General features: G+C 43.2%; 2 protein-coding genes across 4 annotated transcripts in view; both read right to left on the bottom strand.

Annotated features, from left to right (window-relative positions):
* The window catches only part of vps8 (VPS8 subunit of CORVET complex), a 60,248-nt gene that overhangs the window by 25,580 nt on the left and 21,785 nt on the right, over positions 1 to 12,883 (bottom strand). For 2 of the 3 annotated variants that reach the window (XM_041049621.1, XM_041049623.1), the window contains 17 exons: positions 12,250 to 12,306; positions 12,067 to 12,149; positions 11,763 to 11,847; positions 11,378 to 11,476; positions 10,990 to 11,079; positions 10,716 to 10,762; positions 10,458 to 10,602; positions 10,194 to 10,283; positions 9,786 to 9,971; positions 9,537 to 9,618; positions 9,058 to 9,140; positions 8,227 to 8,307; positions 7,781 to 7,950; positions 6,896 to 7,064; positions 5,687 to 5,740; positions 5,420 to 5,500; positions 4,275 to 5,217 (listed from right to left, as the gene is read on the bottom strand). In XM_041049621.1, coding sequence (XP_040905555.1) covers positions 5,092 to 5,217; positions 5,420 to 5,500; positions 5,687 to 5,740; positions 6,896 to 7,064; positions 7,781 to 7,950; positions 8,227 to 8,307; positions 9,058 to 9,140; positions 9,537 to 9,618; positions 9,786 to 9,971; positions 10,194 to 10,283; positions 10,458 to 10,602; positions 10,716 to 10,762; positions 10,990 to 11,079; positions 11,378 to 11,476; positions 11,763 to 11,847; positions 12,067 to 12,149; positions 12,250 to 12,306 — 1,728 coding nt within the window. In that variant the 3' untranslated portion in view covers positions 4,275 to 5,091. Of the gene's footprint in view, positions 1 to 4,274; positions 5,218 to 5,419; positions 5,501 to 5,686; positions 5,741 to 6,895; positions 7,065 to 7,780; positions 7,951 to 8,226; positions 8,308 to 9,057; positions 9,141 to 9,536; positions 9,619 to 9,785; positions 9,972 to 10,193; positions 10,284 to 10,457; positions 10,603 to 10,715; positions 10,763 to 10,989; positions 11,080 to 11,377; positions 11,477 to 11,762; positions 11,848 to 12,066; positions 12,150 to 12,249; positions 12,307 to 12,883 lie in introns of those variants that run through there. The other variant, XM_041049622.1, reaches the window with a different exon arrangement.
* Positions 1,079 to 3,233, bottom strand: LOC121189480 (heme-binding protein 2-like). The gene is made up of 4 exons (XM_041049634.1): positions 3,073 to 3,233; positions 2,863 to 2,989; positions 2,069 to 2,237; positions 1,079 to 1,902 (listed from the first exon to the last, which is right to left on the bottom strand). Exons 1-4 carry the CDS (start codon positions 3,199 to 3,201, stop codon positions 1,731 to 1,733), a joined length of 597 nt encoding a protein of 198 aa, XP_040905568.1. The 5' UTR covers positions 3,202 to 3,233; the 3' UTR covers positions 1,079 to 1,730.

Below are 12,883 nucleotides of genomic sequence, written 5' to 3'. Positions count from 1 at the left end.
GGATTTGAATTAAAGTCCGAAGTCCAGAGTTAATATATTTGCTCATTATACTGACTTCTGTTGTTGTAATCAATTGAATTGTATTCTAAAGTCATGTGGTATGAGAATGAGTCACATGGTCACACTCTTCTATATTTATTCCAGCTTCCATTAAAAGTGTGATAACACACCTGACGCACTGGACATGGCTTCTCACTATAGTAACAGTTGCTGTGGTGACTGTGAGTTCTCTGGGCTCGTATCCCTCCACAGCTCTATTTTCTTCAGAAGCTCACTGAAACAGTCCTGTACTCACGTTGTTACCCACCACACTCAAGTTCAAGACTCACATTATGAATCTGGAGAGGATGGCAGGGATCAGGATCACAACCTGGATCACTACAAACATTCATCTGTCCCCTTTATAGGTTCAAATCATTAACAGGTGAAGCGGAGAGACAGCAGGGGAAGAGAGCAGTGAACTGTTTGTACACTTGTAATTTATTAAGGTGTGGCTGTGCTGTCTACGTTACCCTAGAGTACAAGTTGTTAAAATTGTCTCCACCTTGACAGCTATGAAAATGCTGCTTACATGTTCACACAAATCTGTAATAATATTCCAATATGATCCATAAAACTCTCTGTGTAGCTAGCTTCAGTCTGTTATATAGAGATGTATAAACATATGTACTTAGATTCTTCTTCAGTGTCTGCTACATAACACTGAACTGAGTCATTTTCTGAGCACTTTCATGCTTTGTTTCTAGTTCTTAAAGTAGAGTTTTATCAATGAACACAGGATTTAATTTGTAAGAGAGTATTTCTTTTTCACTGTGGTGTCATTGTTTGTTACTTCATACATTATTCCAACATGATAGGACATGTTGTAGAGCACTCTCAGCTGAAAAAATTATGTAATTCAGCTTTGTCAAAATCAAATCAATCTTTGGAGCCTACTCAAATCATCGTTTATGTTTCAGTCTGGTCTACAGCACCATCTAGTGTTACACTCCAAATATTACACTCTCAGTAAGCCTGGCTGCAGTGGAATCCAGTTGATGTATTTTTAACTACATTTCTCCATAGTAATGATCATTTGTTTGCTTGGAAAATTGCTTTATTTTCAATATTTGTTCAACAAATATACATGCTATTTTTCATCACATATTTTTAAACAGTATAGAATATGAACGTGGGAAAAAAAGCAAAGAAACAAAAACTTTGATCCCATTGCCCACCACTTTTTTCCTGCTTAAAAAATAAATGTTAAAACAAAACATTTAAAACTAAATTAAAGACTCATGTTGGGACTCTGCTCTCGATTCATGAGGATATTTAGAACACAACCACATCTTAAATAAAGACTGACAGTTTCCTGATTTCTGACTCCTATCCTATTCAGCATGATACGTTTTTAACCAAAAGATTCAAAACTGTCAACTGTACTTTTTAAAATTTCCAGCAGAAGCTTCATGAGACCACAGAAAAAGGAGAAACATTCCTCAGACGGGTTTTCATTATGCAACTGAAGAATCTTGAGCGTGTCTGTCTGTTGACTGGACACATGATGTCTGTTTGTTTCAGCACTGAGGCAGAATGCAGAATTTGTGAAAAGTGCCTGTGATTCTGTTGCGTTTTACTTAGCTTTCTATCAGAAAAGTGGAGCTTGATTCAGAGGATAAATACAGAGAAGGCACAGTGATTGTGTGATGAACAGTTTACTGTGTTACAGGTGATGTCACCTGTTGTCGTCAGGCAGCGTAGATCCAGATCTCGTTGTGGTGATGAAGAGAGAGGTAGGGATCATAGCCAGCCCCGGTGTAAGTGTGGGGGTCAAAGCTTTTCCCAGCTTTGTTCAAGGCCTCACGAAGCATCTCCATGTTGTCTTGACCGCTCCTGATGCTCGGAGCACCATCGAACACTCTTTTATATGAGGGGGAAACGACGACAACATTATGATCACAGTCAGTTTCAGGTTACATCAAATGCTGTTTGGTTCCCTCTGTCCCTCTGTTTTCTGCATTTACCTTCTCTGCTGTCTGTTTCTGTGAATGTTAAAAATCATTAAAGACAACAGTGACTTGCTCACCTGACATAGACAGTGGCCTCAGGTCTGCTTTGCAGCTGGACTGATGGATCCGTGTTATCAGGCTTTGTTGTTCCAGGAGGAAGAAACCAGGACATGGACAAATCAGGACCGTCTCCTCCTTCTGTGATGGTGATCAGTGCGGGCCAGGAGTCAACAGGGATCTCATAACCTGGACCAAACAAACACGGCACAGAATGGCAAGAAGCTTTACAGAACTGTACAACACTGCAGGAAGACAAACAAGCTTTGAAGATAACCACACACTGGTTTGTAACATCAGCAGTTGCAAAACTTGGAACATTTCTTGACATTTCTTGAGTTCCTTTAAAAAAAAGTGCAAATTCACAGATTTCTCTGAGGCAGATTAAAATGTTTCTAAAAAATTTCTCAAATCTTATTTGATTTTGAAGATTTGTAGAATGCAAAGTGTGAATTCTTCTTTAAAAATAAACGTGTATAAATTCACACATTTCTCAGAAGTAAAAGTTGAAGAACTTCAAAAAGTTCTTGGAAGCACAACTTCTCACACCTTTCTGGTGTGTTTTAGATAATGCTGCCTTTAAGTGGATTGTTATTCCATTCTTCATCATTTTGCTCTGTGGGAATAATACACCTTATCCATTTACAGAGATCTTGGCTTGATTTCCCTCACTTGAGATGCAGGGACAGTTACAGTGATATATTCCAGTTTTACTTGTTAAACCATAGCACATGATTTACATCGATGTGTGTTCAAATTGGTAATTAGCATCACAAAGCCCCTGCATGAGTGAAACCTCTGGTATCAGACTGACCTGCATCCTTCTGTCTCTGGCAGTAATCCTTCAGCCTTGAGCTTGCTGCCATCACATCACCATCCATAGCGCTCTCTATCTTGGTGGTAATCCAGTCAGTGGCCACATACAAACGCTCCTCAAAGTCCTGCACATAACAGAAGCATAAAACTGTTTACTCGAAAAGGAGCATACCAGAGCTGTGTGTGCGTTAACTGCTCTGAAACCTACCTGGTTTGTAGCAACTAGTTTGTATTGAGGACATTGTTGCTGATGGCAAAAGTCCGGAGCCGTCCAGCCATGTCCTTCGCAGACCAACACCAGGATGAGAGCTACAAGCACAGGCAGAGGCTGTTCCATCCTCCTAGACTCTCCGAGAGACTCCACAGATGCAGCTGCAGAAGCACTACTGCTGCTTTAAACCAAACGTTAATGTCACATCTCAGGTTTACCAGTCGATCAGGTCGTGCAGGTAATCCCACATTGTTCCTCCTCGCTGGGAGGAAGAGAGAGGACTTCACTTTGTCACAGTCACTCACTGTGCTCACTGCAAACTGAGCATCAGATAGAAGATATTGATGAACAGGCCACGCCTACAATCATCAATCAATATGATGCTTCAGGTACATGTTTTTGGTATGTGGTTCCCAGAGACGGCCTGAAAATTTCAATATTTTGAAATTGATGGCAGCCATGTTGTTAAACTGATCTTGCCCATTTATGGTCGCAGTGTGTCTCTCAGTCCTGAAATGCTGTGAGTCAGATTTGGAAAATCAGGAAGTAGAACACTGTGTTTTCACATCATGCAAATTAGCAAAAAAAAAAATCAGTTTATCTGTCAGTGTCAAATAAAAATGTTTAAACATGGTGTGAACGCTTTCTTCAAAATACCAAATGATTTGATGCCATCCACTCAGCCACTCCAACCCTCACTGCCCTTTGCTGGGTGCCAACACATGGCCAGACTGTTGCTTTACCCAGGAGTTCAGCTGGGTATGTGGGTGACTGGACATTCAGCGAGTGCAGCAGTGTTTGGCTCTTCATTACCTGACAGCAAAATGTTTGGGGAATCAACTGTTCTGTCACATCCCATAAGGTGTTCGCTGAGTAGTGTGGTGCTTCTTCAGCTGTTGTACACATGAGCTCAGGATCAGATCATAATCAGCATATTAACCATAAGACTGTGTGTCTCTCAGGAAATAAGAGGGATATGAGACAGTTCCAGCCAGACAATGCTTTTAATTCAACATCTGAAACTTAAGAATGATGAGATATACACACACACACACACATACACACATACACACACACACACACACACACACACACACACACAGTAGCAGATTTGTAGGCCTAACATATATTGGACAGTTGTCAACAGGTTTCATGTTGATGAATGAGTGCACAGGAGAATGAGCGTGCATGACAACAATTTTGTTTCATCTTGGTGACTGGCAGCTTATATCCCCACCAAGCTGGTGCAGACGTTCACCTTCCCTCAGGACGAACCTGTCACCTGTACAACATCCTGACAGTCCCATCAACTGTGATCTGGGTTTAGTACTAATAAGCAGATGTCTGTATGCTAACATGCTAAAATAAGACAGTGAATGTGATAAACATCATGTTAGCGTTGTCTCTGTTTACATGCTGATGTTAGCATTTCTCTCACATCATTCAGTACAGACTCACACTGAGGGCAGCTTCACAGAGGAGCAGGTGTGGCTGCTGCAGACTAGGAGTGTTGTTTACGTTGCAGACATTGATCAACCATTGTAGTTTCACCAGGTCAGATCTTGGCACAGAGAGAGCAACATTCTAATCCCAAGCTAATGCAGTCAGTGACAGATGTGTCTGTGCAGAACAGACTTTTACCTGCCTCCAGGACGAGAACTGCATCTGAGAAAACTGATAAATATTTTCCTACAATAAAAGAAATGTTTAATTAAAACCTGGTCATCTGTCATTTTAAACCAGTGTGTGCAGCTCTGACCACCTTCTGTAAATCATGTGTGTGAGGCAGCACAGCCAAACCTTATCAGAGTGACTCAGTATTATCAATATCTGAAATAAACATTTGGATACCGCTAAATTACATAGTTATACAATATTAAATGTCTGACAACAGAAAAGCAGTGGAAATCTACAGGAAAATCCAAAGAATAGCTCGATCTCCTGTTTTGAACCAATTCTTACTGGACTCAGTCTGGACAAATGAAGGGGAAAATGAATCCTCAGCCAGTCGTGGTGCTATTCTTCCAACAGAGGTGGAGGAGAGAGCTTGAGCTGGAAGTTCTCTGTTCCTGTTTGGGCTGAGATTAGAAGGCCCGCCTTCTCACTGCTGTGGCCGTGGGAGAGTTCGGAGAGGATGGACAGCTGGAAGAGAGAGAGAGAGAGAGAGAGAAGGAGGGGAAAAAAGCACCTCAGTCCATCAAAAGAATGTTAGATTGCAAAACTGAAAACCGGCACAGTGACATTTTGGGGTTATAAGGTGGGACATTTTTTTCAATACTTTCTTCGAAAATTCTTTATATATTTTTTTAATTCTTAGTTTATGAGACGGGCTCTGTGTCCATACCCTGGACGGTCCTCGGTATAAAGAGCGTAGCTGATCCCAGGACTGTTCCTGCTGCAGGTCTAATGTGGCCTCGACAAACACCTGGACCACAACAAAGAAGCAAAGATGAGATGCAGAGTATGAATATGAAACTGTGGTTTGTTTGATTCATGCACACAGAGTGAAGACAGAGAGACAAATCATGACAATCAAGTTGTGTTAAGATGGCAGGACACCATCTGTCCTGACTGTGGTGTCATTTGTAGACGGGGTCTGATCAAACCTTACCTTCTTCCCATGAGCCTCTGCTCCCGTGTCATGATGTACTGACGTTACACGAGTCTGAGACAGAGAGGAGGACAGGTCTGTCAGAAGACATTCTCTGGTCTTAGACTGAAAGCAGCACTGTTACAAAAACCAGCCTGTGTAACCACACACCATCCCCTCACATTTCTTTAAGCACCACATTATGGTTTTACTATCTTTTTTTATTTTAAGGTTGGAGAGAGTTTAATTAAAGTTATTCACTTCTTAGTTACTGTGCATTTGCATTTGTAGTGAGGCGCACTTGTTTTATTTCACTGTATGTCCCTCAGTGGCGGTCAGCTTCCTTTGATGCTGCCATCAGGATTTCTTTTTTTAATTGATTTGTTTGCTTGTTTTTATACCCGGCCTCTGTGGTTTTAGAATAATGAGCAGCTGAAGCATGGCATGCTCTGACGTGCTTTCATCTTTTGTGATCGGAGCGGAGTGCAGGTGCACATGAAGTCTGTACTGTTTGGCCACATTCTTCACAAACTTAGCACAGAGCAATTTAACAGCTGAGCCAAACACTACCACTCCCTGCTCCCTCAAGCTAATGCAAGAAAAAATGAATTACAATAAAAGGAAGCAGAGTCCATACAGCAGCATCACATAAATAATGTTAGCCTGGTTAGCACGGCAGGGGAAGGTTGAAGAAAAAAAAACAAAACTTATTGATAACAGGTGTAAAAGCAAAAAGGCCTGTGCATCAGATGTCAACATCAGAGGGAAACTGCTGCGTGTCTCTGCTCCTGTGAAAGAGGAGGGAGGCTCCGAACCTCAGTGCTGAGAGGCAGGTTTGCAAAAACAGGCTCCAGTGCCAAATGAATGTCAGGAACTCTGCGTCTTTGATCCTTCAGCTATCTGAGTGTGACGTCCAATTATCATTATGATTGATACATACCGTAGAAAGTACCAACCTTTCCTGGTTAGTGAAATGTTGTTGTGTTCTCTGAAATATATTTTTGTATTTTTTTTAGGGGTTTTTTTTTAGGTGAAAGCAGCTGCACCTCCCACCCCTCCACCCGCCACCTCAGCAGTAAGAAGAGGGAAGAGGGTGGACAGACAGGGTGGGGAAGTCAAAGAGTACTGTTGGTTTTCATGAGATTTTAAAATAATAACATCCCCTCAAACAAACAAACATAGAGAGACACACACACACACACACACACACACACACACACAAACACACACCTGTGCCAGGGACGTGCTGCGCCCTCTTTTGGGTTCAGTGGAAGGCCCGCCCCTCCCTCCTTGGCTGGAGGAACACTTGTAGCAGCTCCACCGCTGCTGCGGCTCTGGAGCAAAGCCCCGCCCACAGTCCTTCTGCTGCAGGCACTGGAAGTGGTACAGGTGTCCACAGCTGACGAGACGCACACACACACACACACATTTGTATACGTCATGCTTTTCCATAACATGTATTTGGCAAATATTGCTGCTATTTTAACATTTGAATTCAGAATTCAAGAATTCGGTGATAGATTGATGATTTCTTTTCATTCAGTGTTTGTGAGAGGCTGCTGCATTATTGTCGCATTGTGATCCTTCAAAGATCACATTTCAAAACCACACTGTTTAAGTGCTGCTGTTTTTGGTTAAAAGCTGGACTTGAAACTGATTTTGTCCATGCAGGAGACGCAGCCTGGATCAGATCCAGACTCACTGACACAACAGATCAACAGGCCAACAGACAAATGACTACATGACATAATCATTCTAATTTTGTGGCAGACATCACACCACAATGTCACCCTCTCTTGGCAACGGGCTCCTTTTGGTCGGGAATAAATTAGGCCTGAATCTATCAGGGGCAAATTTGTTGAGACAGGTGAGGAAAATGAGAAGAACTGACGCAGAATATTTCAGAGAAAAAGCTGAGCATGAGAACTATTAACATTTCTGGGTCTTGGTCGCCCTTTATAGACTGTAGATTGTGGCAGCTTCTATTTATGGAATTTATGGTTTATATTACATTGCATCAGTTTGTACAAGTGTACCTAATAAAGTGCCCACCGAGTGTATATGATGTAAAGCCACATACATCAAACAGAAACAAACACCTCTGCTGTGCGTTACCTGAACACTATGATCTCCTCAGCGGAGTCCTGCCTCCTCTTGTACTGCTGGAGGCAGATGTTGCAGTGGTCTTGTCGCGGGTGGAGCCCCCTTGTGACGGCAGCGCGCAGGTGAGCTAGGGACCAGTGGAGGTCGTGGTTCAGTAGACTGGTGGTTGTTTCAAGTAAAGTCTAAAACAGAGATGAAAGCTTTATTAAAGGCCAATCTGTATTTTTTTTTTCTACAAATGTAAAAAAAAGTTTGAATTATAGATGAACAGCTTTTTTCTTCAAAGGTAAAAATATGTTTGTTGTTTTCACAGACACAGTGATATGAACCAACTTTTAACAGCAGGGACAATCATTCTTAAGTTGATGGCTCCATTTGTCCTGATACTGCACACACTCATTCACACAAACACATAAACACACACAAACACACACACACACACAAACACAGTGCTTTACCTGTTCATAGTTAAAAGTGTCCAGCATACCCAGAATGAGGCCCTGGATCTCTGCCAGCTTCCCTTTCCCATAAACTGGATCCTGACAGACACAAACATACACGAATATAATGATGCTGTCAGTGTAAACAATGTTAACAGAAACACCATTCACACATTACATTAATGGAAATATGGGATTTAATAAAGGGACATTTAATAAAGTGGATTAACATTATCTTTCTTTGATTCTGCAGAAAGTCTGAAGTTACTAATCACTTTTGTGTTTTTTTTCTATTTCAGTTCTGTCTGAGAAAATGGACACATCAGCCTTCATGCAGTCATCCGCTACCTCTGTCTCAAGGGCTCATCACCCAAGGAGATCATTGGCCTGATCTGGCTCCTCAGACTACTTCAGACTACTACCTCCTCATCAAGATCAAATCTACAACACAACTGAGAGCACAAAAAGTGAAAAGGTCTGAAGACTCAGAGTATTAAACAATGGATTTGGTGGAAGAATGTTCTTTGCTTCCTCCCTCTCCTTTATTTGGGGAACTGGGAGCAGTACTGCATAAACCTCAGAGCTTCAGGGAGGAAGCACAACACAGAACTGGTGTATTTCACTGTGTTTTGGTGAAGCTGCGACTGAGATATACAATGCATGAGGAGGGGAGACAGAGCGGTGTAGTCTCAGTACTCACCGCTGGAAACCAACTGTAACCAACTTTAAACATACATAAGCTGCAGCTCTTTGTGAAGCAGATCGACAGGCAGTGACTCAGAAGATTAACTTTAAAGTGGAGAAGATTAAGAAAGGCTGCACAAAAAACACACACACACGCACACACACCTGCAGTATTCGCTGGATGATGGCAGGCAGAGAAATAAAGCTGCTCATGCAGTTGAGAACCTTCATCGTCAGCTCCTTCAGCACTGAGACAAACACAGACAGATTCTCGTCGTCAGGATCAGACTCTCTACCAAACAATGGCTTGTTATCCTGTCTCAGGTGGTAAAGACATAATAAACAAAGCCTCATAAAGAGTGATTGTATCATACATGGTCATAAAGACAGCAGTGTTCACTGATTCTGGGCCACGTGGGTCAGAGGAAATTTCCACATCACATTAATATCAAATCACACAGGTGATTTGATATTATTACAAGTGTACTGTATTTCAGTGTTGTTCAGCAAAGACTGTTATTAGTTTTCATGACACAAAAATAAAATGGTGAAGGACTCGGGTCCGGATCTGCATCAGCAAACCTGGGACATCCTTGTGCTTGTGTGTCCAGTGATACAAAACAACTACATGTGTGTGTCTTTACCCTCAGAGGTGTGTTTGGCATTGGGGCCCTTCACTAGTTTCTGAGAAGCCATCATGGTCTCCAGGAGTGGAAACCACAGAACCTGTGAGGGAGGGGAAAAGAAAGCAATGAATGAGCAGACAGTGGTCACACACACACACACGCACACACACACACACACACACACACACACACACACACACACACACACACACACACACACACACACACACACACACACACACACACGCACACACACTCTAACACCACCTCTCTCTGTTGCTGGTTGAGGTTGTGAGAGCTTCGATGACACAGGGCGATGATGTCGTTCAGTGAGTCCTTCACTCTGGGCAGCGTTGGCTCACTGTCTCTCTCCTCTCTGTCCTGTCTTTCGTCTCCTCCTTCAGCTCCTGTGTCACCCTCAGCAGTAAGGAGACACAGTTTTTCCTTCAGTGTCTGCAGAGACAGTATAAAAGCACTTCAGTGACAATAAGTAACAGTAGGTACATTTCCTGACTGTATTTAAGGACAGTTTGTGTTACTCGTACTGTACCGATTATTTCTATTATAAATGAATTAAGATTTCTTCACACATACACACCAGTGTGTGTGGATATCAGTGTGACACCACCAGAGCCTTTGTCTTCATGTCTCAGATTGTCTGTGTTTTGTATCTACCTCCAACAAGACAGAAAACGCTCCATGGACATCCCCCTTCTTCTCCAGCAGGTAGGCTGTGGCCTCGTTGTGGTGGTGCTTCTCTGTGATCTACAGAGGAAAACGTGGACAGAAAGACGGTGAGAGGCTGCTCACTTTCCACCTCTCACTGAGAGTCTCTGGATATTCTCTTTTATCTTCATGCCAAGCAGCTCAGTGAGGCTGTACACCGTCAAACACATGCTGTTTATGTGCATTACATAATCAAAGTATAGCAGATAGTACTTGTATGGCCTCCTCCAGTCTGTAGTGCTGGGAGGTCTGGAGGAAGCTCAGGAGCTGCTGGGGTGCGAAGCGGCACAGCAAGTCCAGCAGAAGCTCGTGGAGGTCACGTTCCAGAGGCAGGACCGTCCCCGAAGGAAGACCTTCCCTGTATGACACAGCAGACGGGAGGTGAGAAGGAAGACGAGGAGATAAACCCGGAGGAGGGGATGCAAATTAAAAAAAGAAATGCAGGAGTGGGGAACGAGGTAACCGCCGTACCGTGGCTCCAGGAGGCACCTGAGGAACTCGAAAAGAAGCCGGTCATCCTAGACACACAGAGACAGAGACAGACACTGAGAATTCCACTGGGTAACATCAACCTCTCTCTCAGACACAGCCAGGGAAAAACAATGCACACTGGGGTTGCGATCATATAATCTGTGGTGTTCACTGCACACGTATGACCTCTAACATTTGACCTCTGAGAGCTGATAGTCAGTAATCTTTATTTCTTATTCTTTATTTCTTATTTCTTTATTTATTTGGAGCTTACCTCGAGCTCAGAGATGATCTGCTGCACCTCTTCAGTGAAGTGAAACACCACTACATCGGCTGACTTGCTGGGATCAAGCGCCACCAGCTCCTGTGAACATATGTCGGAGGGCTGGTATGTTAATGCAAACACAGTCACACACAGAGTTCGCTGGTGCACACAAATGGCTACAAAAACATTTCTCATTTATCCCTGGCGGGTCGGTCACACATCTTTTCCGGATGCCTCCTGGATCATGTCCCATAATACCTCAGGATGTCCCAGAAGGACCTCCTTCCTGCCTTCCTTGCCACTGTGATCAGGTCTGTATAAGCACCAGAAATGTCACGTGTGTGTGTGTGTGTGTGTGTGTGTGTGTGTGTGTGTGTGTGTGTGTGTGTGTACTGACCTGAGTGTGCTGCAGCACTTTGTCCTTGACTGTTTGCTTCTCCTCAGGGCTGTAGCCAGGCATGGACAGCAGATTGTGGATGTAGTTGAAGATCTCCCCCTACCCCGCCAACACACACACACACACACACACACACACACACACACACACACACACACACACACACACACACACACACACACACACACACACACACACAAAATGTTTTATTCAACTCAACAATTTCATTACAATTGTCTACAGGACTCGGATATTTACAGATGCAAGCTAAGATGGAACTAACTAACTTTTTTTTGCTAAGCCTGCCAATCATAACCAACCAACAAAATTCAAGTGCATCACATTGAACCACAGACATGTTGGTGTGATGAATCTGAACTGTTACCTTTCTCAGAGGGTCTCTCAGGTAGCAGTCAATGATCCTGTCATACAGATGTTTCTTCTCATAAAGAAATTCACAGATTTGGTAGCTGAAGGGCCAAGACAGGACACAACAAACACAACTGAGTGTAACAGTAATAATAAGAATAATAAAAAAAAGTAATACCAGAATTTATTTGCACTGTTACCCCTGGTGTTTCACAGGTAGCTGAGCCAAACCAAAATTCAAAACCTCTGGATGGATCAGAGGTCCATGCTCCGGCTGGATCTCAAATATTATTCTCAGGGGTTGGTGGTTAAATACTCACAACTTGGCCTTCTCTACCAAAGCCAACAGCCTTTCTTCATTAAACTCCACCACACCCCCGACCTGCAGCAGCTCCAGCAGGACCTGTCGCAGGACATGACGTAACGAGGTCATCCAGCAAATCACAGACTGCAGATATATAGATATAGATAGAGAGCTACTGTTCTGTGTCTACTCCACCCACCTGCTGTCTCTCGGTGTGTCGGGAGTCATCGTCTGGACAGCACAGGAACTCCAGCACCTGGAGAGAGACAGTGAGAGCAGAGAGGTGCAGATGAGTGGTGCTGGAGGTTGACTGCTCTGAGAAATGCTGCCTACAGTGATGTGCTGATGTATCAACAACAATGGATGGTACAGATGTGAAGGAGACCACAGATCAGATATTTGGTCTTCAGGAAAGTTTAGGTCTCAATCAGGCCTGCACATCTGGATGCTGCAGTTTTACTCCATCCTCCTCTGCAGAACTACTCGAGCTCTGTCAGGCTGCACAGGGATCGGGGTTGTGAACAGCCCTTTTCAAGTCTAGCCACAAATTCTCTATTGGATTGAGGTCTGGGCTTTGACTCGGTCACTCCACAACATTCAGCTTGTTGTCTTTAAACCCTGTCTCTGTAGCTAAAGTACCGTTTTGTACTGTTTCACCTGGATGCAGTTTGTGAAAATTTGATGCTAACTGTGATTAGTGCATTAAGTTCCAGCCTATGATATTGTGTTTGAGCTACTGGATGAGTTATACTTGAACTTGGCTCCAGCCCCGAAAGACGAATGAAAGATCATGAAATTGAGTCAGTGAAAGTATCAGGGTAATAAAAGATTGG

Source organism: Toxotes jaculatrix, chromosome 11 (genome assembly GCF_017976425.1).
Source record: "Toxotes jaculatrix isolate fToxJac2 chromosome 11, fToxJac2.pri, whole genome shotgun sequence".
NCBI classification, from domain to species: domain Eukaryota; kingdom Metazoa; phylum Chordata; class Actinopteri; family Toxotidae; genus Toxotes; species Toxotes jaculatrix.
Note: the sequence above shows the minus strand (reverse complement) of the source record. Positions and strands in the feature narration are given on the sequence as shown.